At 35.3% G+C, this 20,541-nt stretch overlaps 13 protein-coding genes across 13 annotated transcripts; 8 read left to right on the top strand and 5 right to left on the bottom strand.

The window, feature by feature from the left end:
* Positions 1-470: 470 nt before the first annotated feature.
* On the top strand, positions 471-1,586 carry HEM3 (hydroxymethylbilane synthase; the record flags this gene model as incomplete). The annotated part of the gene is made up of 1 exon (XM_020223682.1): positions 471-1,586. The coding sequence occupies one exon, from the start codon at positions 471-473 to the stop codon at positions 1,584-1,586; it is 1,116 nt and encodes a 371-aa protein (XP_020074604.1).
* A 578-nt stretch (positions 1,587-2,164) lies between these two features.
* On the top strand, positions 2,165-3,326 carry ERG3 (C-5 sterol desaturase; the record flags this gene model as incomplete). Its single annotated transcript, XM_020222603.1, has 1 exon — positions 2,165-3,326. One exon carries the CDS (start codon positions 2,165-2,167, stop codon positions 3,299-3,301), a length of 1,137 nt encoding a protein of 378 aa, XP_020074603.1. The 3' UTR covers positions 3,302-3,326.
* A 259-nt stretch (positions 3,327-3,585) lies between these two features.
* SSN3 (cyclin-dependent serine/threonine protein kinase) lies at positions 3,586-5,028 on the top strand (the record flags this gene model as incomplete). Its single annotated transcript, XM_020223314.1, has 2 exons — positions 3,586-3,753; positions 3,913-5,028. 2 exons carry the CDS (start codon positions 3,586-3,588, stop codon positions 5,026-5,028), a joined length of 1,284 nt encoding a protein of 427 aa, XP_020074602.1.
* Positions 5,029-5,114: 86 nt separating this feature from the next.
* On the top strand, positions 5,115-6,068 carry CAK1 (cyclin-dependent protein kinase-activating kinase; the record flags this gene model as incomplete). The annotated part of the gene is made up of 1 exon (XM_020218955.1): positions 5,115-6,068. The coding sequence occupies one exon, from the start codon at positions 5,115-5,117 to the stop codon at positions 6,066-6,068; it is 954 nt and encodes a 317-aa protein (XP_020074601.1).
* Positions 6,069-6,368: 300 nt separating this feature from the next.
* HYPBUDRAFT_150175 (uncharacterized protein) lies at positions 6,369-7,295 on the top strand (the record flags this gene model as incomplete). The annotated part of the gene is made up of 1 exon (XM_020220257.1): positions 6,369-7,295. The coding sequence occupies one exon, from the start codon at positions 6,369-6,371 to the stop codon at positions 7,293-7,295; it is 927 nt and encodes a 308-aa protein (XP_020074600.1).
* Positions 7,296-7,633: 338 nt separating this feature from the next.
* Positions 7,634-8,863, top strand: RIM11 (serine/threonine protein kinase; the record flags this gene model as incomplete). The annotated part of the gene is made up of 1 exon (XM_020218977.1): positions 7,634-8,863. One exon carries the CDS (start codon positions 7,634-7,636, stop codon positions 8,861-8,863), a length of 1,230 nt encoding a protein of 409 aa, XP_020074599.1.
* A 22-nt stretch (positions 8,864-8,885) lies between these two features.
* Positions 8,886-9,509, bottom strand: HYPBUDRAFT_7709 (uncharacterized protein; the record flags this gene model as incomplete). Its single annotated transcript, XM_020223681.1, has 1 exon — positions 8,886-9,509. One exon carries the CDS (start codon positions 9,507-9,509, stop codon positions 8,886-8,888), a length of 624 nt encoding a protein of 207 aa, XP_020074598.1.
* Positions 9,510-9,723: 214 nt separating this feature from the next.
* ERG10 (acetyl-CoA C-acetyltransferase) lies at positions 9,724-11,021 on the top strand. The gene has a single exon (XM_020223118.1). The coding sequence runs from the start codon at positions 9,736-9,738 to the stop codon at positions 10,939-10,941; it is 1,206 nt and encodes a 401-aa protein (XP_020074597.1). The 5' UTR covers positions 9,724-9,735; the 3' UTR covers positions 10,942-11,021.
* A 1,036-nt stretch (positions 11,022-12,057) lies between these two features.
* On the top strand, positions 12,058-13,072 carry HYPBUDRAFT_153795 (uncharacterized protein). Its single transcript, XM_020221734.1, has one exon. The coding sequence runs from the start codon at positions 12,355-12,357 to the stop codon at positions 12,595-12,597; it is 243 nt and encodes an 80-aa protein (XP_020074596.1). The 5' UTR covers positions 12,058-12,354; the 3' UTR covers positions 12,598-13,072.
* On the bottom strand, positions 12,696-13,721 carry HYPBUDRAFT_113507 (uncharacterized protein; the record flags this gene model as incomplete). The annotated part of the gene is made up of 1 exon (XM_020218974.1): positions 12,696-13,721. The coding sequence occupies one exon, from the start codon at positions 13,719-13,721 to the stop codon at positions 12,696-12,698; it is 1,026 nt and encodes a 341-aa protein (XP_020074595.1).
* Positions 13,722-14,043: 322 nt separating this feature from the next.
* HYPBUDRAFT_153794 (gluconokinase) lies at positions 14,044-14,763 on the bottom strand. The gene has a single exon (XM_020221733.1). It carries the CDS (start codon positions 14,655-14,657, stop codon positions 14,076-14,078), a length of 582 nt encoding a protein of 193 aa, XP_020074594.1. The 5' UTR covers positions 14,658-14,763; the 3' UTR covers positions 14,044-14,075.
* A 129-nt stretch (positions 14,764-14,892) lies between these two features.
* Positions 14,893-16,776, bottom strand: SUV3 (ATP-dependent RNA helicase; the record flags this gene model as incomplete). Its single annotated transcript, XM_020218989.1, has 1 exon — positions 14,893-16,776. The coding sequence occupies one exon, from the start codon at positions 16,774-16,776 to the stop codon at positions 14,893-14,895; it is 1,884 nt and encodes a 627-aa protein (XP_020074593.1).
* A 452-nt stretch (positions 16,777-17,228) lies between these two features.
* On the bottom strand, positions 17,229-18,935 carry AGP2 (Agp2p; the record flags this gene model as incomplete). The annotated part of the gene is made up of 1 exon (XM_020218956.1): positions 17,229-18,935. One exon carries the CDS (start codon positions 18,933-18,935, stop codon positions 17,229-17,231), a length of 1,707 nt encoding a protein of 568 aa, XP_020074592.1.
* Between the last annotated feature and the right edge of the window lie 1,606 nt (positions 18,936-20,541).

The raw sequence follows: 20,541 nt of genomic DNA, 5'->3' as shown, positions 1-20,541 counted from the left end.
CTCGGCCAGTTGCACGGATCTTTACCCAAAACGGTAAATTGTGCTTGATTTAACTTTTCCAAGGCAAAAAATGCGAATCGCCAGTGATTATTTGTGCGGAGTTTGATTTGCTGAGTTTAGAGGTACGGAGTCTGTGATTTTGTTAATTCCATCAAATGACAAAGTTTGCATTATCATTCACAAGATACTAGAGCTTATTAATTTTTTATTTTTTTATTGTTACTTCCTCCTGATTCTTTTTTGTTTTTTTTTGTTCGACATTTATATATCTTTGAGGATCCCAGGTTGTTTATTTATTCTTTATCAGTAGTGATTTATCCTCAATATATATTTTGGCTCTGATAATTTTTTTTTTGGACCTTTTTTTTTTTTCTCTCTTTCTTTCGGTTACTGTTTTTTGATTGAAAAATTTTTAGTACTCGATGCCTCATAGACAACAGTTTCTTTTGACACCAGATTCAACACCTATCATGACCACCACCTCCTCACCAAACATTCCAAACAACCATATTCAGATCGGAGGAAGAAAATCACAGTTAGCGGTGAGACAATCTGAAATTGTCCGGGATTATATTATTGGGAAATATCCGCATTTATCATGTTCCATATTAGCTTTAAGTACATTAGGAGATAAAGTTCAAAGTAAACCATTATATTCATTTGGAGGGAAAGCGTTATGGACCAAAGAATTGGAGATATTGTTACTTGAACAGATTGAAGAATACCCCCAACTTGATTTGATTGTTCATTCGTTAAAAGATATGCCAACCAATTTACCGGATGAATTTGAATTAGGATGTATATTAGACCGTCAAGATCCCACCGATGCTTTGGTTATGAAAAAGGGATCTTCATATAAGACATTAAAAGATTTACCCGATGGAAGTGTCGTGGGAACATCATCAGTACGTAGATCATCACAATTATTGAAAAACTATCCAAAATTAAAATTTGAAAGTGTTCGGGGGAATTTACAAACAAGAATATCCAAATTAGACTCTGAAAATTCTCCATTTGAATGTTTGATCTTAGCAAGTGCTGGTTTGCAAAGAGTTGGTTTAGGAAATCGAATCACTTGTAGTTTACAAGCTCCAGATATGTATTATGCCGTTGGCCAAGGAGCATTAGGAGTGGAAATTAGAAAAGACGATTACTTAATGAAGGAAATATTAAGATCAATTGAAGATTTACCAACTACTTATTGTTGTCTTGCAGAACGTTCATTAATGAGACATTTAGAAGGAGGTTGTTCAGTACCAATTGGTGTACATACTAATTTCAATCAAGAAACAAATGAATTAATATTTAAAGGGTTGGTTGTTAGTCCCGATGGTACTCAAAGCGTTGAAGATGAACTTATTACGAAAATTAATAATAAAAATGATGCTGAACAAGCTGGTATTAATTTAGGTGATTTATTAATTAGTAAAGGTGGTAAAGAAATTTTAAATGCAATCAATTTTGAAAAAATCAATCAACCTCCATCTCCAGTTCCTTCAGTTGCATCTAGTGAACCGGCAATTATCGAAGATCAACACCATCCTAATCCTACCCATGATGATCTGATCAAAGTTGCAATCAATTAAATCATCTCATATATTCTTTAACGACCAATTAACGATTCTATATTCATTTCTCGAATCATTCTCGCTACAATTGTCATCAATTGTCATAACCACTCTCACCTGATACGGTGTCAGTGTCTATTTATTTATTTATTGCCATATAAAACTTTGTTCTGTACATAGATTCTCTACTCGTTTATTTGCATCCCCCACCCCACCCATCTCTTCATAATATTAAACTATAAACTACTACAATTGGCCCATCCAACACCATTTATAATCAGCTAATCATAGTTGATCTTCCGATGTACTTGTCTGATTTTGTCCCGAGCACTGCGAAAAAAGTGCGAACTTCGGTTTTGGCAGCGGGACACGCCCCGGAGGCTCATCGTCGTATAGCTCGTTTACTTCGTTTAGGCAAATATCCGGTATTTTCGTTTGGTGTCAAATTTTTTTTTTCTTTTTTATTAGTGAGTAGCACGATTCTATACGAGGATAATAAGCAGAGTATCCAAGTTATATAAGTATACTTCTTAGTCTTTTAGATCAGTCCTTCGCTATAGAACACCAGTCTCCCCATAGATCATCAGCTTCCCAGTATGGATATCGTTTTAGAGGTGTGTGATACCTTTTTTTTGGATAAGGTTTATGCTAAGGTATTACCAAGAGCAGGACCATTGGCCGCTAAATTAAGTAAATTTCAAACTTCCAATGGGTTTTTACAAGGGGGAAATGGAATGAACTCAACTAATACTTTAGATAATGGGATTTATAAGTCAGTATCGTTGTCAGTTCCATTACCACTTCAATACATTTGGAATATGATTGATAATTTTCAAGATAAAGACGAAATTTATGGGTTAGTACCAAAATTTTTGAACTTTACTGAATACACCGATGAATCAATTTTATCAAGATCGAACATTTTCAGAGTATCATTATCGACATTTTTATTAACTGCATTATTTGGATGGATATTATATTTTGCCGTTGCTTCTATTTCATATTTAACTGTATTTGATAAGAATATTTTCAATCATCCAAGATATTTGAAAAATCAAATGTCATTAGAAATTCATAGAGCAACAACTGCCATTCCAACCATGGTTTTATTAACATTACCATTCTTCTTATTAGAATTAAGAGGATTTTCAAGATTATATTTTGATGTTGCATCAAACGGAGGCTGGAAAGCAATAATTTATCAATTCCCAATGTTTATTTTATTTACTGATTGTGGAATTTATTTCATTCATCGTTGGTTACACTGGCCATCAGTTTATAAAAAATTACATAAACCTCATCACAAATGGATTGTTTGTACTCCTTTTGCATCCCATGCTTTCCATCCGGTTGATGGTTGGGCTCAATCTTTACCTTATCATCTTTTCCCATTATTTTTCAAATTACATAAAGTAAGTTATCTTTTCTTATTTACTTTTGTTAATTTTTGGACTGTTATGATTCATGATGGTCAATATTTATCAAATGATCCTTTTGTTAATGGTACTGCTTGTCACACTGTTCATCATTTATACTTCAATTATAATTATGGTCAATTTACTACTTTATGGGATAGATTAGGTAGTTCTTATAGAAGACCTGATGATTCCTTATTTGCTAGAAATACTCAAAAACAAGAAGAAGCAAAAATTTGGAAAGAACAAACTAGACAAATGGAAGAAATTAGAGGTAAATTGGAAGGTAAGACTGATGATCGAGTTTACGGTAAATAATTCTTTATATATTTCTCTATAAATTTTATATATGGTTTTAATAATATGACTATTGGTTTTAATAATATGACTGTTGGTTTTGATATTTTTCATAGTAGAACATCCAATCACCAGATGTACGGATTGCAAAATCGAGATATATCCAACTATTCTATGAGAGCCAAATTCAAATCTTTTTAAAGCCAAATCATCTCCATCCGTTGAATATGGTTGGTGTTTTAGATAACAATAAGGTTTATGTGAATCAGGCAGAGCGGTCCAACCAAGTCCCACAACCAGCTTTAATGGCATCAAATTCAATCTTGACGATCGCTCCCTATAAGCATCGTAAAGATTTAACTAGAGAATCAGTTTTATCAAAATATCTGATTATTGGATATATTGCCGCTGGTACTTACGGTAAGGTTTATAAAGCTAAATCCAAAACAGAGCTAAGCAGTAGAGATAAAGAAGTTATTGAAATTGATGGTGGTGATGACGGTAAAACCAAACCAATTAAAAATTTAAAAGATATTAATGATGAAGAAGTTAATAAGATAATGGATTCTAAAATTAATGAATTATCCAATAAAAACGAACAAAATAACAATCCGACATTATTTGCAATTAAGAAATTCAAAAGTGATAATCATCTGAATAAATCAATTTACCCAAATAATGAAATAATTCATTATACTGGAATATCACAATCAGCAATTAGAGAAATGTCAATTTGTAGAGAATTGAATCATAAAAACATAACCAAGTTGATCGATATAATTTTAGAAAACAAATCAATTTATATGATATTTGAATTTTTCGAACATGATTTATTACAAATTATCCATTTCCATTCTCATCCCGAAATTAATCCAATACCCGAATCAACAATTAAATCATTAATTTGGCAAGTTTTAAATGGAGTTACCTTTTTACATAAGAATTGGATATTCCATCGAGATTTGAAACCAGCAAACATAATGGTTTCAAGTAATGGGGTTGTTAAAATTGGAGATTTAGGATTGGCTAGAAAATTTAATAACAATTTACAAAGTTTATACACTGGAGATAAAGTTGTGGTGACAATTTGGTATAGAGCACCAGAGTTATTATTAGGTACAAGACATTATTCACCAGCAATTGATTTATGGGCCGTTGGATGTATATTGGCAGAATTATTACTGTTAAGACCAATTTTTAAAGGAGAAGAAGCAAAATTAGATCTTAATAACAAAAAATCAATTCCTTTCCAAAAAAATCAGTTACAAAAAATCATCGAGATCTTAGGTACTCCAAATATTAATAATTGGCCAGCGTTATGTAATTATCCAGAATACTCTTCATTTCAGCAAGTTTTCCTTAGTTCAAATTCTACGGTTTATCCAAATAATTTATTAAATTGGTATAATTTAATTGGTGGTAAGAACAAACAGTGTCTTTCTTTACTTAAGTCGTTATTAGAATATGATCCATTGATCAGATCCACCGCCGATGACGCCTTGGTTCATCCTTTTTTCTTAGAACTACCAAAAGTAAACTCTAATGCATTTGAAGGATTATCAGTTAAGTATCCAAACCGCCGAATCTACACTGACGATAACGATATTCTATCCAACGGCAAATTGGCCAACAACAACCCGAACGCGATGAACCAAATGCAAAATCAAAAATCAAATTTCAATTCCCAATTGTTTGGTAATAAGAGATTAAATTTTAATGATACTAATCAAAGGAAAAGACAACGCTGATGCACGGGTGCACCGACCGAAACTTTTCCTATCAAAAAGAGAAAACGAGCCACCCATGATGCATGAATACACTTATGGATCAATAAATGGATACACTCAATCGATACACTGATAGACACACGGTCAACACCGGCCAGAACAGTATCATCCAGCGAAGCGTGGACTCGCACACCAGCCAAGTTGTTGCATTGAAAATCATCGATGTTGATTTTGTCAAACCGCCCCATAGCATCAAAAACGAGATACGAATATTACAAAAACTAAATAATGACTCTTTTCTAAAGTATATAACCCATCACAAGCAATACGATGATATGATTATAGTGACCGAGTATTACGAGCAAGGCGACTTGACCCAATTGATGGAAAAGTACCAGACCAAAAGAACCAAATTCAATCTAAACGATCCCGGCGATCATAAAGTGGTTAAGAAGAACAACTTGCCAATTGATCTTGCCGACGCCATCGTGCTAAAACTAATCGAGGGATTGTCTTTCCTCCACGGGCAAGGAATTATCCATCGGGACATCAAGCCTCTGAATATTTTTTTCAAAAATGACAACCCGATCATTGCAGATTTTGGAATAAGTTACGATACTACCATCGACAACGAAGAACCCGCCAATAACAAGATCCTCGATGTAAGCACCGGTTGTTATAAAGCACCCGAACTTATATTCGGGGTGACAGACTACGGTTGTGCCATTGACCTTTGGTCAATGGGAGTCTTGATCAGCATGATGTACTCCATCCACGGAGACAACGTTCTTGAACCAAACGACCCCCAGGTAAACGATATCTATTTAATAAGCTTGATTTTCAAGAAATTCGGAACTCCAGTCATCACCCATCCTTGCAGCGATCCCCGATTATACTGGCCGCAAATGGCTTCCGACAAGTACCACTTCAACAAGTTTGAATTCGACCTCTTCCCGCGCCAGCCAACCAACCTGCTCTTGCCCCGGTGTACCAACCCCGGCGTGCTAGACCTGTTTGACAAGATGATGGTATACGACCCCGGTGCACGGACCTTGAACTGAGTCATTCTGATTACGTAAGCGGCAGCCGGGCGATTACCTAAGCGATGATAAGCCCAAAAAAAGGTAATCTCTCGAAGTGACAGGTACTAAAAGAAAAAAAGAAAAGAGAGCAGCACCCACACAGAGGAGGGGCCGTTATTCACATAGAAAAAAAAAAAAAAACTAGATTAATAGAGTAAGTAGAGAAAAGGGTAAGTCTTTTAAATACATAAAATACACTTTTTTTTTTTCCAGCGTTTAAAACCACCAAGTAACACCTACGAATTACCACCCACTTGAAAGCTGGTGGACCCAACAAAAATGAGTATATTGATCAGTGGATTGAATAAGTTGAATATAACAAAGTCCAATAATAAAAACGAACTAGATCAACCTAGTAACGGAGAACTAATAAAGAAGTTGAATTATGAAGAGTTGGAGAAAAATTACGAAATACACAAGTATTACCCCCAATTTATTCACAATCAGGGTATAAGCACTCCGACCATCAAAGAGTTGATTATCGATAAACCCATCTACAGTAAAGCCAATGAACATATTGAGGGATGGAAAAATCCAGGAACCAGAAAAGCGCTCATTACTGAACTAGATATCGAAACCGGCGAGTTGAAAAGGTATGAGCAGCCAGACAAAGATCAAAGAAAAGACCGAAGAGAAGAACGCAGGGAACGCAGGGAAGAACGAAGAGAGGACCGCAAGGACCGCAGGGAAGAACGAAGAGAGGACCGCAAGGACCGTAGAGAAGATAGACGTGAACGAAGAGAAGACCGCAGAGAAGATCGCCATGAACGAAGAGAGGAACTCAGAGAACACAGACATGAACGAAGAGAGGAACTCAGAGAACACAGACATGAACGCAAAGAGGTTAGACGCCGCAGAAAAAGAGAACCCCACGGACTCTTCACCAACCAACTTACAATGCCCTCCGTTTACGAACGATACCGATCTTCCAGCGAAGAAAGCTTGAGACTAGCCAGAAACCAAACTAGTTATAGTTACGATGCCACTAAATCAAACATGACTAATAAAAGAAGTAATAAGTGGAAGTTTAAATTCAATGAAAGACGTTTAAGCGAACAATTAGGTATGTATTCTTATTTGATTCATGTGATGACATCATTTAGAACAATGCAAAAAAAACAGAACAAACAAGAAAGAAAATGGCGGGGAACGCGCGCATCATGCGGGGTGCACTCCGAAAAGGCGGGGAAAAGATGCGCACCCTGAAAATGTCCCATTACGTAATCAGGATTTTTGTTCAGGAAATGGGCCGCCCACACTACCTTTTTTTTTTTTTTTTAATTCTTTTTTTTTTGTTTTGTTCTTTGTTTTTTTGTCATTTGTTTTTTTGAGTCTCCCCACACGACCGCTCACTGAATTAAAAACAACTCCAACCAACTCACCCCACTGATTTAATTTGATCATACATTTATTGAAAGTTTAGCTTAATAGGGTGTGGTCTATTAAATAGTGAAAGTTCTATTGAATAGTGAATGGTCTATTAAAAAACATTAGATTGGTTGATTGGTTGATTTCTTATTCTGTATTAATTTGCATATACTAACATGTCTAAAATAGAAGTGATTACTGAAAATGTTAATAACGGCCATACTGGCCAATTGCAACAAATTCAATATACTCAATCCCAAATGGTGGGACATGGTTCATTTGGGGTTGTTTTCCAAACACAAATATTACCAAGTAACGAGATTGCTGCTATTAAAAGAGTCTTACAGGATAAACGATTTAAAAATCGTGAATTACAAATCATGAAATTAATCCATCATCGTAATATAGTTGATTTAAAGTATTATTTTTATACTAATAATGATAAACAAGAATTGTATCTTAATTTAATATTAGAATTTGTTCCAGAAACTTTATATAAAGCTAGTCATTATTATGTTCTGAAAAGATTATCAATGCCGCAATTAGAAGTTAAATTATACACTTATCAAATGTTAAGGGCCCTTAATTATATCCACTCTCAAGGAATTTGTCATCGAGATATTAAACCCCAAAATTTATTAATTAATTCAGAAACCGGGGAATTGAAGTTATGTGATTTTGGTAGTGCTAAAATTTTAAATCCAAATGAACCAAACGTTGCTTATATTTGTTCAAGATATTACCGAGCACCAGAATTAATATTTGGGGCAACTAATTATACTACCAAAATTGATGTTTGGAGTGCTGGTTGTGTTATGGCTGAATTGATTTTAGGTCAACCATTATTCCCTGGTGAACTGGGAATTGATCAATTGGTTGAAATTATTAAAATTTTAGGGACTCCTTCAAAGGAACAAATTAAAAATATGAATCCAAATTATATGGAACATAAATTCCCCCAAATTAAACCAATTCCATTAACAAAAATTTTTAAGAAGATGTCAAATGATTGTATTCAATTCTTGATTAAAATTTTACAATATAGTCCAATTGATCGTATAAGTTGTATTGAAGCCTTGAGTGATGAATATTTTGATGAGTTGAGAAATTCAAATACAAAATTACCTAATTATAGAAAATTATTTAGTCAACAATATTATTCATCCGATTCAAATCATTCAAATAATGCCAATTACCAATTATACTCTAATCAACCAGATATCCGTAATTTACCAGAATTATTTGATTTTGACGATCGGGAATTATCAGTTATGCCTCAATTAAATTCAAAATTAATACCTGCTTTTGCCATGAATCATTTAAAATGGTCAAGATTTAATGATATTAATGATATAAATTCTTTTATTCCCTTAAATCTGGATGAATTAAAAGTTACTTTAGATTAATCTATGTAAATATATATATATACTATAATCTTGGTTTATTGATTTGTTTAACTGTAGATTCTCCTAATTTATTCTCTGGTTCCTTCTTCTTTTTTCCAAATCTTCTCTTAATTGGCTCAATTACCCATTTGGAGAAAAATGGCATCATACTTAAACTAATCATTATTCTTATTGGCGCTAAGGTCTTAACTATTATATATGAGTATGCTCCTTCCATTATAAAATTGGCCTTTTCATTAATTGAATAATCTTGGAAATCCCAACTCTTTAACGATTTATCAATTATCCTAGTTACTTGATCTATCCCATAACTAGTGAAATCCCAATTGGGGATCATATCGTGATAATTATGAAATACCCACCATATTCCAATTAATGGAATAATCGCAGTTAACTCGTGCAATATTATAAACGACGTTACATGGGTCACTGGGGCATCCAAAAATCGACGACTAAATGGTTGTAGGAACTTGGGTATCCTACGAAGTATTGCATTCCCAATAACTACTCTTTTAGATACTTCTTGGGTTTGAAACTTGGGCTGATCATGGATCCTTCTAATTCCAAGTCCTATGCCAACTCTTCCAACCCCAAATCCTGGAATTCCTGCTCTTGAAATCAAACTTCTTCTTATTAAACCATTCATATTACCTATTCAATATTCAAGTAAATAACTAAGTCAATAGTCAACTCAATAACTAAGTCAAAAATCAATAAACCTGTAAAACAGTCTTGCAGTTTTTCAGTAGTTTTTTTTTTTTGTTTTCTAAACGACCGACAAACTGTTGAGCTTCTCGTATAACACATAAATATCAACATTTTCCTACTTCTCTTTTTCTTTTTTCATTTTTTATTAACAAATTATACTTAAAATGCCATCTGTTTACATTGTTAGTACTGCCAGAACCCCAATTGGTTCATTCCAAGGAGCTCTTTCCTCTTTGACTTACTCTGATTTGGGTTCTCATGCTGTTAAGTCAGCTTTAGAAAAAGTTCCACAAATTAAACCAGATCAAGTTGAAGAAATTTACTTTGGTGGTGTTTTACAAGCCAATTTGGGTCAAGCTCCTGCTAGACAAGTTGCTTTGAAAGCAGGCTTACCAGAATCCATTGTTGCTACTACTGTTAATAAAGTTTGTGCCTCTGGTTTAAAATCAATCATCTTAGGTGCTCAAACCATTTTAACTGGTACTGCTGATATTGTTGTTGCTGGTGGTGCTGAATCCATGTCCAATGTTCCTTACTACTTGCCAGCCGCTAGATCTGGTGCTAGATACGGGGATTCTGCCATGATCGATGGTGTTCAAAAAGATGGGTTATTAGATGTTTATGAACAAAAATTAATGGGTGTTGCCGCCGAAAAATGTGCTAAAGATCATGGTATCACAAGAGAAGACCAAGATAATTTCGCTATAGAATCTTACACCAAAGCAAACACTGCTTTAGATTCTGGTAAATTCGATCATGAAATTAGTCCAATCACTATCAAGGGTTTCAGAGGTAAACCAGATACTATCGTTAAAGCTGATGAAGAAATTAAAAAATTCGATGAATCAAGAGTTAAAAGTGCTAGAACCGTTTTCCAAAAAGAAAACGGTACTGTTACCGCTCCAAACGCTTCAAAATTAAATGATGGTGGTGCTGCAGTTATATTAGTCTCCGAATCAAAATTAAAAGAATTAGGTTTAAAACCTTTGGCTAAAATTAATGGTTGGGGTGAAGCCGCTAGAGCTCCAATTGATTTCACTATCGCTCCTTCCTTAGCAATTCCAAAAGCTTTGAAACACGCTAACTTGTCTTACGATGATGTTGATTTCTATGAATTAAATGAAGCTTTCTCAGTTGTTGGTTTAGCTAACACTAAAATCTGTAACTTACCAAAGGAAAAAGTTAATGCCTACGGTGGTGCTGTTGCCATGGGTCATCCTTTAGGTTGTTCTGGTGCTAGAATCGTCGTCACCTTATTGAATATCTTATCCCAAGAAGGTGGTAAGATCGGGGTTGCTGGTGTTTGTAACGGTGGTGGTGGTGCCTCCTCCATTGTTATCGAAAGAATCGAAAGCGATTCAAAATTATAATCCCCTCTCTCCCCTATTTAGATATACTTATGTCTCTAGATTTATATCCCTAATCCATTCATCCCTTTGATTATTCGGTAGAATTTGTAGAATTTGCAACTTCCTCGGTTTTTTTGATGTTTTTTTTTTTTTTCTCTTTTTGGTGTACCTCATCTTATTTTTCACTTCATCGCCAAACTTAAAGTTACTAGAGACAACTTTAGTATGTCTTATATATGGAGTCGATACACTGCCCAGGATCTTCTAGGGGAGTTTGATTTGCAAACGCTTACGTTCACCATCGTCGACACCAATGGCCAAATCAATGAGATTGTTGAATACTTGAGACATTACCTTGATCCATTAATCCAAAGGTATCCATGGTTTAATCAACCACCCGAATGGAAGAGATACAATTGGGAAAATGTTGATTATATCCATGGATACTTGAGCCATGGTGGTAACAACAACGAGCAATTGTTGATGATATACTGGATGTGGAATTTATCAAAGAAAATCAACGGTTGTTATCTAAGATTATGGGATTTGGAAGATACCGATGTACTTTTCGTGATAAATTTCAGTCAAGTACCTGAGTGGATTAATCCCGACAATAGCTTGAATCGTATTTGGGTAAGAAATGGGGCTGCGTTAGTGATCGATGAAGAGCCAAATGAAGGATTGATCTTGAAAGATGCAATTAGATTGTTGAGGCTTAATAAGTATACGATACTCAAGGATTGGACTCAGGATTTTGTAAAAGACCTTGAGAGTAACTCAAGCCTACAAGAGCTTTTTATGGATCAAATCTTAGATGTTCAAGTTAGCTTGTCAAGAGAGTTAATAAGTATTCTTAACAAACAGCCGTGTTTAATTGGCCAATCAATCTACTATTTTTTCAAAAATAACCTTTCGGTCAATAAGAATGCATCATCTGATCGTGAGACAATACCAATTGCAATGCACAAGGACTTGGATTTCATATTGAATGCTCTCATGGAGAAAAGTCAGTCTAAGGATAAATGCGAGTTTGTTGGAGATGTCTTGAGTATAGGGTTGAAGAATTGTGTTGATGAAGACGTTGATATGGAGGTGTCTAATAGTACAAGTGCTTTAGCAAGAGATGATTTACAGGAGTTTTTAATCGGATGTGGTATTTTAGATAAGAAAGTTGATGTTAATATAAAAGAGTCTGATCAAAATATGGATACAGTAATAAATTCATTATCGGACTTATTTACTTCAAAGCAACCCGATGAAAATGTTGATGAGAAAATCAAGAGTTTTTTCCAAAAAGAATCTGGATTTGAAGGGATTGATGTCCCTGTCAGTGGCGATGAAGATAGTGACGGAGTCAACGAGACAGACAATGAGACCAACGAAGAGGATGAGTTCGACTTAGACGATTTTTTGGAATACCACGCCAAACACTCAATGGGACTCTCAGATGATGATTTGAAAAAGTTTAGGGCCGACAACAAGAAAAGATCTATATCGACTTTGAAAGATTACAATGACGATAGTGACTATCAAACCGATACTTCCACAGAATATAGATCAGACGAAGATGGTGAAGAGGAACTTCAAAACGAAGTGGAAGAATTTAAAAAATTGTTGGCTACTAATCCATTAGCTAGAAACCTTTACGAAAAGGGAATTGGAAATGATAACTGGTAATTAATGATTAATGATTAATGATAGTATAGACATTATATAGATGATTTTTCTGTTTCATTTTTTTTTTTTTTTTTTTATTTTTAATTTTTGGTATAATATCAATTAGGTATATTAATATTACGTTCACTTAATTGATGAATAGTCCATATCCAAGTTCTAGCAGCGTAATCCATATTTTTTGCAACACTCGAAGGTTCAGCTTCAACACCGTTAGTAGCAAAATACTTACCATTTGATTTTTCAATTGATAGATTCTGATCCAAACAGCATTTAACCGAAGCATACGAGCCAATTTCATTTGAAACGCCAAAGAAAAACCCAAAAATTTGGAATAAACACCAAAACATGATTCCGATTATTGGTAGGCTTGTCCAATAGGAAAATAAGTTAGTATTCATTACAAAACCTGGATGTACCGCCATGGATAAGATTTTTGGATTTCTTAATGCTAACATTTTCATAAAATGTATTCCTGCAGTTTTAGCTAAACCGTATCTAAACCAAGTGAAAATTATATTTGGTTTATAATTAAAAGTGGAATTCATATTAAAATATCTAAATGCAAATTTATGACCAATTGAACTTAAATATAATATTCTTGGAGGTACTTTATTAGTACTGAGCTCAGCAGTTCTTTCTAATATTGGTAACAATTTTGTTGTTAAAACAAATGGTGCAATATAATTAGTTTGTAATTGTATTTCAAATCCATCTTGAGTCATTGAAAATGGTAATGCCATTACTCCTGCATTATTAATTAGAATATCTAATCTTTTCTCTAAATTAGCAAAATTTTCTGCTCCCACCAATACGCTATTTAAATTTAATAAATCGATTTCTAAGAAATAAAGTTCCCCTAAAAATCGTTCATTTATTAAAGATCCGGAATATTTCGATCTTATTCGATCTGCTTGTTCTTTTAATTCTTTTATTGATTTCAATACTCTTGATTTACTTCTTCCAGCAATATATACAACATATCCATGTAAATATAGGTGTAAAACAGTAAAGAATCCAATCCCACTATTACCACCCGTTATTAGTGCAACCTTGCGATCTTTCGATGGATTTACATACGGATAATCATCATCATTAAACTGGGGAGTCCTGGGCCATAGAGTCATTCTTTTACCGACTTTTCGTTTGCTTCCAGTACTTTGGTTCCTATCTTAATTTATTCCAACTTCAAAGCAAAAGGGCAACAACCGGGACTTATTTGACCCACCAGGGGTGCTTTTCCAAAGTGTTTTCCAATCAATTAGAACCGTTTAATTTGGTTCTATATAGGCAATAAAGCGTCTGATAAGAGTGTGAAAGACTCTTCTCTTGTACAAAAGAAAAATTGGACAAAAAATTATTAAGAGAAAATAGGAGAAAAAACCCAAAACTCAATTTAGATTGCAAAATTTGAATAACTACCAAAAGACTTACAAATGTAATGGAGAAAACGGGTATTGAAGGGTAATATCTTCTATAAATTACATAGTGAGATTGTCTATGATTTCTTTATAAATGCTATCGGGGGACTTAGCGCTGGTATCGACAGAAAGTGCTTCACCACCGGCCGATAAGAGTTCGTCACCCAGAGGGATTTCCATAATATCGTACTGAGATTTGACCATATCGGACTTCATGTAATGGTTTTGTCTTTGGCCCACTCTCTGCAATAGTTCTTCAAAGCTAGTGTATAGGAAGATAAAACGGAAAACAATCTTGCCATTATGCTGAGATTCATTAGCAACCTGCTTGATATAGTCACGATACACCTTCTTAAGCATCGAGCAAGAAACAATGCTGACGTTGCTCGTATTGGACTGGTCAAATGCTTTGGCAGTGCTTACTTCACTCAAGTTCTTTAACCACCCCCATCTATCGTCATCAGTAAGTGGTTCACCCCGAGACATCTTAGCAACGTTTTCGGCACTATGTAATAAGTCCCCTTCGGTAAATGGACATTGGAAATGTTTGGAAAGCAATTCTGCTATGGTGGATTTACCGGTGCCGGCAGGTCCTCCAACCACCAAGACGTGAGGCTGCGATACTGGATCTCCGAGTGTCATGATCAATCCGTTCTCAGGTCCCTTCGGATAACTTTGAAGGATCTGAATTCAATTGAAGGTAAAGTAAAAGAAAAAAGTAGTTGTTGATTTGAACCTTCCCCCAACTTTCCCCAAACCTTTTTTGGGGGAGCTCAGCGAACAAAGCGAATCGCACTGTTGCAATTTTGGGGTACTACAATGATTGCAAAATAAGTTAATATATACAAGAGTCTATACAGCTTTTCTATCTAGTGGGTTACGGGTAGCTTTTTGTTTTACGTTGAGCATTCAAGATTTTACGCATGTTGACCAATTCTTCGCTTATACGTTTTTCAATCAAGGTTTTTATATCACTAGCACTCTCTTTATCAACGAATAGATTAGGCCATCTTTGACTTAGCCAGAGAAATAGCAAGACTAGTTTATGATTTTCTTCTAGAGCGTTCAAGATCTTGACAAAATTATCATCATTGGATACGAGACCGGGAGATTTCTGTAGGAGTTTTGTATGAAGAAAGTTAAAATCAAGAACGGATTTTGATTCACAGTTACTGATTGTTCTGAAGTATTCGAAAGCCGTAGTGATGAATTGGTCGGAAGCAATCAGTGCATTGATGGGAGCTATACTTAAAGCCAACTGATCATAGATTAAGGTTTTTTGGTATAAGTTATCTGTTAAAAAAAGTTGTAAGATTTGAAATTTTTCATCTAATTCCGATAATTCATAATAAGAATTTTGTTTTTGAAAAGTTTCTTGTTCAAACTGTTTTAGAATATCGAAAAAGGAAGTACCTTTGGGGAATTTACTAATATAGTATAACCAAATTTGTTGAGTTGGCCAAATGATGGCCTTTTTTATATGACTTGGAGTTCTTAACATTGTCTTTTGAATGAAATTTAAATCTCTTTGATGGAAAGCAGTGACAAAACCTTCCAGTTCACCGAATTTTTCACTATATCTACCGGCTCTACCAGCAATTTGTTTTGTTGCTGAGACTGATAATGGTTCCATTTCATTACCGTTAAATTTATGAGTTTGCCAAAAGACAATTCTTTTAATTTTTAAATTAAGACCCATACCAATTGCATCAGAAGCAACTAAGATATCGTATTCTTCATTATTGAAAGATGCGGCTTCCTTTGACCTAATTTCTGGAGGTAAAGCCCCATAAATTACTCCAACTTTAAACTTAGTTTGTTTTTCTATTGAACATTTCAATTCTAAAATTTTCCGTTTACTGAAAACAACAACACAATCACCCGATTTTAAATTATTGAAATTACCAATAGGTTCATCAAGAACAGTTAATTTACCCAATCTTTTATAATGTTTAATTTCTAATTCATCACCAGTGATTGAAGCTAATCTTTTAATCAAGGGAACGGCACTTTCTTCACCACACATATGAACTTCTTTAGCTTGCACCCCTAAAACGGCGTTTGTCCAAGCGCTTCCTCTATTTGGATCAGCAATCATTTGAATTTCATCAATAATACAAATTTCCATTCTTTTATTATTTGGAATCATTTCAATAGTCCCACTAGATAAATCACTAACTTTACCGAATTCATCTATGGAAGGAATAACTTCTTCACCGGTGATTAAGTTACATTTTATACCTTGATTTTGGAATCTTTCGTAAATCTCTCTTGCTAGTAATCTTAAAGGGCCAGCGTAGTAACCTGATTTAGCTTTTGCAAATTTTTGTAATGAATTATGAGTTTTACCACTATTTGTTGGACCAACGTGCATTATAAGTTTACGTTTCATTTTACGAGCTTCAGGGAACCATTCTGCCGGATTCGATAAATCAATGGTGGCCGGGGTATCAGTATTACTTAATTCTTCCAGTTGAATGAGTAATGCATGTTCTAAGTAATGTTTATGGATTAGTTTAGTAAGTAATTGGAAAATAAGGTCCAGTTTAGTCTTATAATTATAGTAATCAATAACGGTTTGAGGGATGAGCTTTAATTCAATCTGGTAGATGAGCTGAACGATATTTTTCAACTTTGGATTAATAAAATCAACTATTGAAATATCTTTAATTTGTTTTCTTGATGAGTTATTGGATGATTCGAGTACTTTCAAGCAATAGGTTATTTCACTTACTAAATCCCTAGTAAAAGTTTTAATCATGGTGTCAGCGCCTCTAGGGCTTAAAGCGTTCAAGTTAACAAACGATGATTTGAATGTTCTATTCACTAAATTTTGATTAACTTGCCATAGCGGTAGTTTAATGATTTCTAAAACTTGTTGAGTTGAAGATTGATTTGGGGAAATGGCGATCTTGGGGGTTTCTTGTGCCTGGGTGGTTTTCAATAAGTGATCGTACGAAAACCTTCTTACGAGACACGGACCAGTCCACGGTCTACGCAAGTATCGTATCATGCTGGGAAGAAGAAGATGGTGATAAGATCATCGCTTTGCAAAAAGTTAAATGTACGGATTTATTTTTTTTGAAAATTTGAAAAAAATTTGAAATTTTCAAGTTTACTGAAATTACAATTTACTTATAAAAAGAAAACTATAATACAATGCAAGAAGTTTATATAAGAGAGGTTTATAAGAGAATCTAAAATAAAATCCGTCTAAAAGATCCATTTCATAATGTTAGAGAATTTGCCTTCTGATTTTTCATTGGCTTCCATTTCGGCGTAGTAGTTATATTCATGTTCTTCGATATCTTCCAAACCGGAGGATAAGTCAGCTTCGGAGGCTTTAATAAATTTAGTCTTTTTCCAGAGTTTCCAAACAATAAAGACAAAAGCACTAACGAAAATCATGACATAATTATATAAGAATTCGTCAACGGACCATCTGCCAGGCATTAAGCATTTATAACCAATACACCCAATCATAATCCAGATGAAAAAAGTAGCAAAACTAATGGTATAAGGTTGTAAATAGGAGCGGTAAGGGAAAGTGTGACGATCCAAGCCTTGAGCTTTAACAGCACGGTAGAAACAAATGTAGGTAATACACATGAACCCATAATTCAAGATTTGAGAACCAGTACACAAGTTAACCAAATAGGTCAAGACCGAGGCGGAACCCGAACCCAATTGTAGTAACGAAAGCATGGCGAAACAGATGGAGACCGCAACACAGTAGATTGGAACACCACCTTTAGTACACCATTTAAAGAATTTAGGAGCAAAACCACGTAAGGCCAAACCATACAAGGCACGAGAAGAACAATAAGTATAAGAGTTACCAGCAGAGAAAGCCGAAGTAACAATAATGGCATTAACGATATGGGGGAAAACCTTAACATTCATATTAGTCATAGCCACCACATAAGGAGAACCAGCACCACTTGAGGAATCGGCTTTTTCTAAGTAAGTAGGGTCGTTATAAGCAATCAAGATCGATACCGACAAAGCCCCACCAATGTAGAAAAGAGCCAAACGATACAAGACGGTTTTGAAAGCGGTCTTCATGTTTTTACGAGGGTTTCTGGCTTCACCAGCAACCATCGACATATATTCAGGACCAACCACGGTGAAACAAGCGGAAATCAACCCGTACATGAAACCGTGTAAGCGGCCAATGCCCCCGGTGGTGATCTGTTCAGCAATGGGGCCCCCTTTAGCGTGCCAGTAACGGAACCCAAAAGCATCGTGTTTAGGATTCCCTCCACACATGGTGATCAAGGTGAAAAACAACAAAGCAATACACAATAACAACTTACCAATGGATAACCAGAATTCGGATTCCCCATACGCCTTCACGGCAAACACATTCAAAAGAATATAAATGACAATCTGAATACACACCGTGATGGCCGGAGAGTAGTCATCTCTCCAGTAGTGAATCATGGTGTTGACCGCGGTGATTTCAAAAGGAATATAAATCGATTGCATAAACCAGAAATTCACCGACGCAGCACACTCAAAGGCAGGATCAACCACTCTCCCGGCCATGGTCAAGAAGGGAGAACTCACCGGCAAGTAGCAAACCATTTCTGCAGTGGAAACCGTCAACGAAAGAATCACACAAGTCCAAAAAGTATAACCAAGCAAAAGCCCCAAGGGCCCAGCGTTGACCAACCCCGAAGTCCCAATCGTGATGAAAAGCCCGGACCCAATCGAACCACCAATACTGATAAGCTGAATGTGACGGGATTCCAACGTACGGTGAACATCAATACTCTTCTGCTGGTCACCAGCATTTTCTTCCTTGGATGGCTGTTCTTCACTGGACGTGCTCAAAGAGTTGGAGCCGTCCAACCCATAGTTTTCGGTGATCTTAGAATTTAGATCAACCTCTGGTTGTTTTTCTTTAGTAAACTTCATAGTGGCCTACAAATACCGTGCAACAAAAGATAAATTCACCTGAATATACCGGGGTTTATATACAATGTGAAAAAAAAAAAAAAAAAAGAACTTAGAAAAANAAAAAAAAAAAAAAAAAAAAAAAAAAAAAAAAAGAAAGAAACAAAGAAAGGAAGAAAGTGAGAAAACAAAAAAAATATCTCTAAGACAAGAACTTCTTTGTAAGGCACTTTGGAAAGCGAGCGCGAGCGCATGATATCTTTGCTCTCCCAGTCAATAGAACCTAATGACAGCTTGAAATTCTGTCACTTCCCTACGAGAATAACCTTATCCCAGTTGCAGTGGCCCAGCTACGAGGGTTATCCCAGCTGTATCTGCTAAACAGAGGCGGCGCTTTCTCCAGCGAGGACGCAGAAAAAGAAACGGCGCATACAGAAAAAAGTACGTTCACGTGACCGGCGGTACAAAAAAGAAAAAAGCTTTTTTTAAGTTGAAAGTTTTGTCACTTGCCCAAGTTTGTGTTATCAGTTTTCCACTCCGTTAATTTTGGGAAGAAAACTACCAAAGTGGTAAATAAATACTTTGATAACAGCCACTGATAAGACTGAATTCCCTATTGACACTGAAGTCCTGACGTCCTGATACCCATTGGGATACATACTGATATAGCTAATCAGCTATTAGTGTAGATACCTGGGTATCCAGGTCGAAGGTGGGTTAGTGACAGTAGTGTGAGTGACCAGTGTGACCACTGGCAAAACGGCAATAAGTTACATTTTTTGACTTCACCATTGCTATTATTCTATCCATTAACTGATTGATTAATTGATTTGATTTGATTAATTGATTAATTGATTTGATTAATTGATTAATTGATTTGATTAATTGATTAATTAATTAATTATTATCAAGGGCTATGCGTTGTATCTGATCTGGAGATTGGCAGTATGGGGAACTCACGGCTGGCCGGACTTGTTTTCTTTTTCGGTCGATGGTCGTGGCTTAGCAAAGATATCTGGTGCATGGGTGTAAGTGGGTGGTGCACGGGGGCACGTCCGGAAATGTGCTTCGTATCTGCTCCATAAATTTTTTCCGTATATTTTTATATTGGCACAACGTATGTGAATAAATGGGTAAGACGTGTGAATACAGTGTAAATGTGTGGTGAAAGACATCAACAACTACCTACTTCTTACCCGCTTCTCTGGATGGGTTGGGCGGTGCACGGGTGTGCCAATTGGCTCGGGTGGATGTGTAGATTGTATAGTTTGTATATATAGTTTGTATATAGTTATATATATAGTTATATATATAAATATATATAGTTATATATAGTTATATAAATAGTTTATATATACGGTTCGATATTCGATATTACAGTTCGATATTCAAGAAAATGAATGTAGAAGTATGGGAGGTGAAGTGAGAACGATCGAGTGATGTATATGGCATATGTGGGTATGTGTAGGTATGTGTAGGTATGTGTAGGTATGTGTAGGTATGTGTAGAGGTATGTGTAGAGGTCTATGTAGAGGTCTATGTAGAGGTCTATGTAGATGAATGTGTGAGGTTATGTGATGAATGTGTGATGTAGTGATGAATGTGTGATGAATGTGATGTAGTGATG

This window comes from Hyphopichia burtonii (assembly GCF_001661395.1).
Source record: "Hyphopichia burtonii NRRL Y-1933 unplaced genomic scaffold HYPBUscaffold_7, whole genome shotgun sequence".
Taxonomy (NCBI): Eukaryota; Fungi; Ascomycota; class Pichiomycetes; order Serinales; family Debaryomycetaceae; genus Hyphopichia; species Hyphopichia burtonii.
Note: the sequence above shows the minus strand (reverse complement) of the source record. Positions and strands in the feature narration are given on the sequence as shown.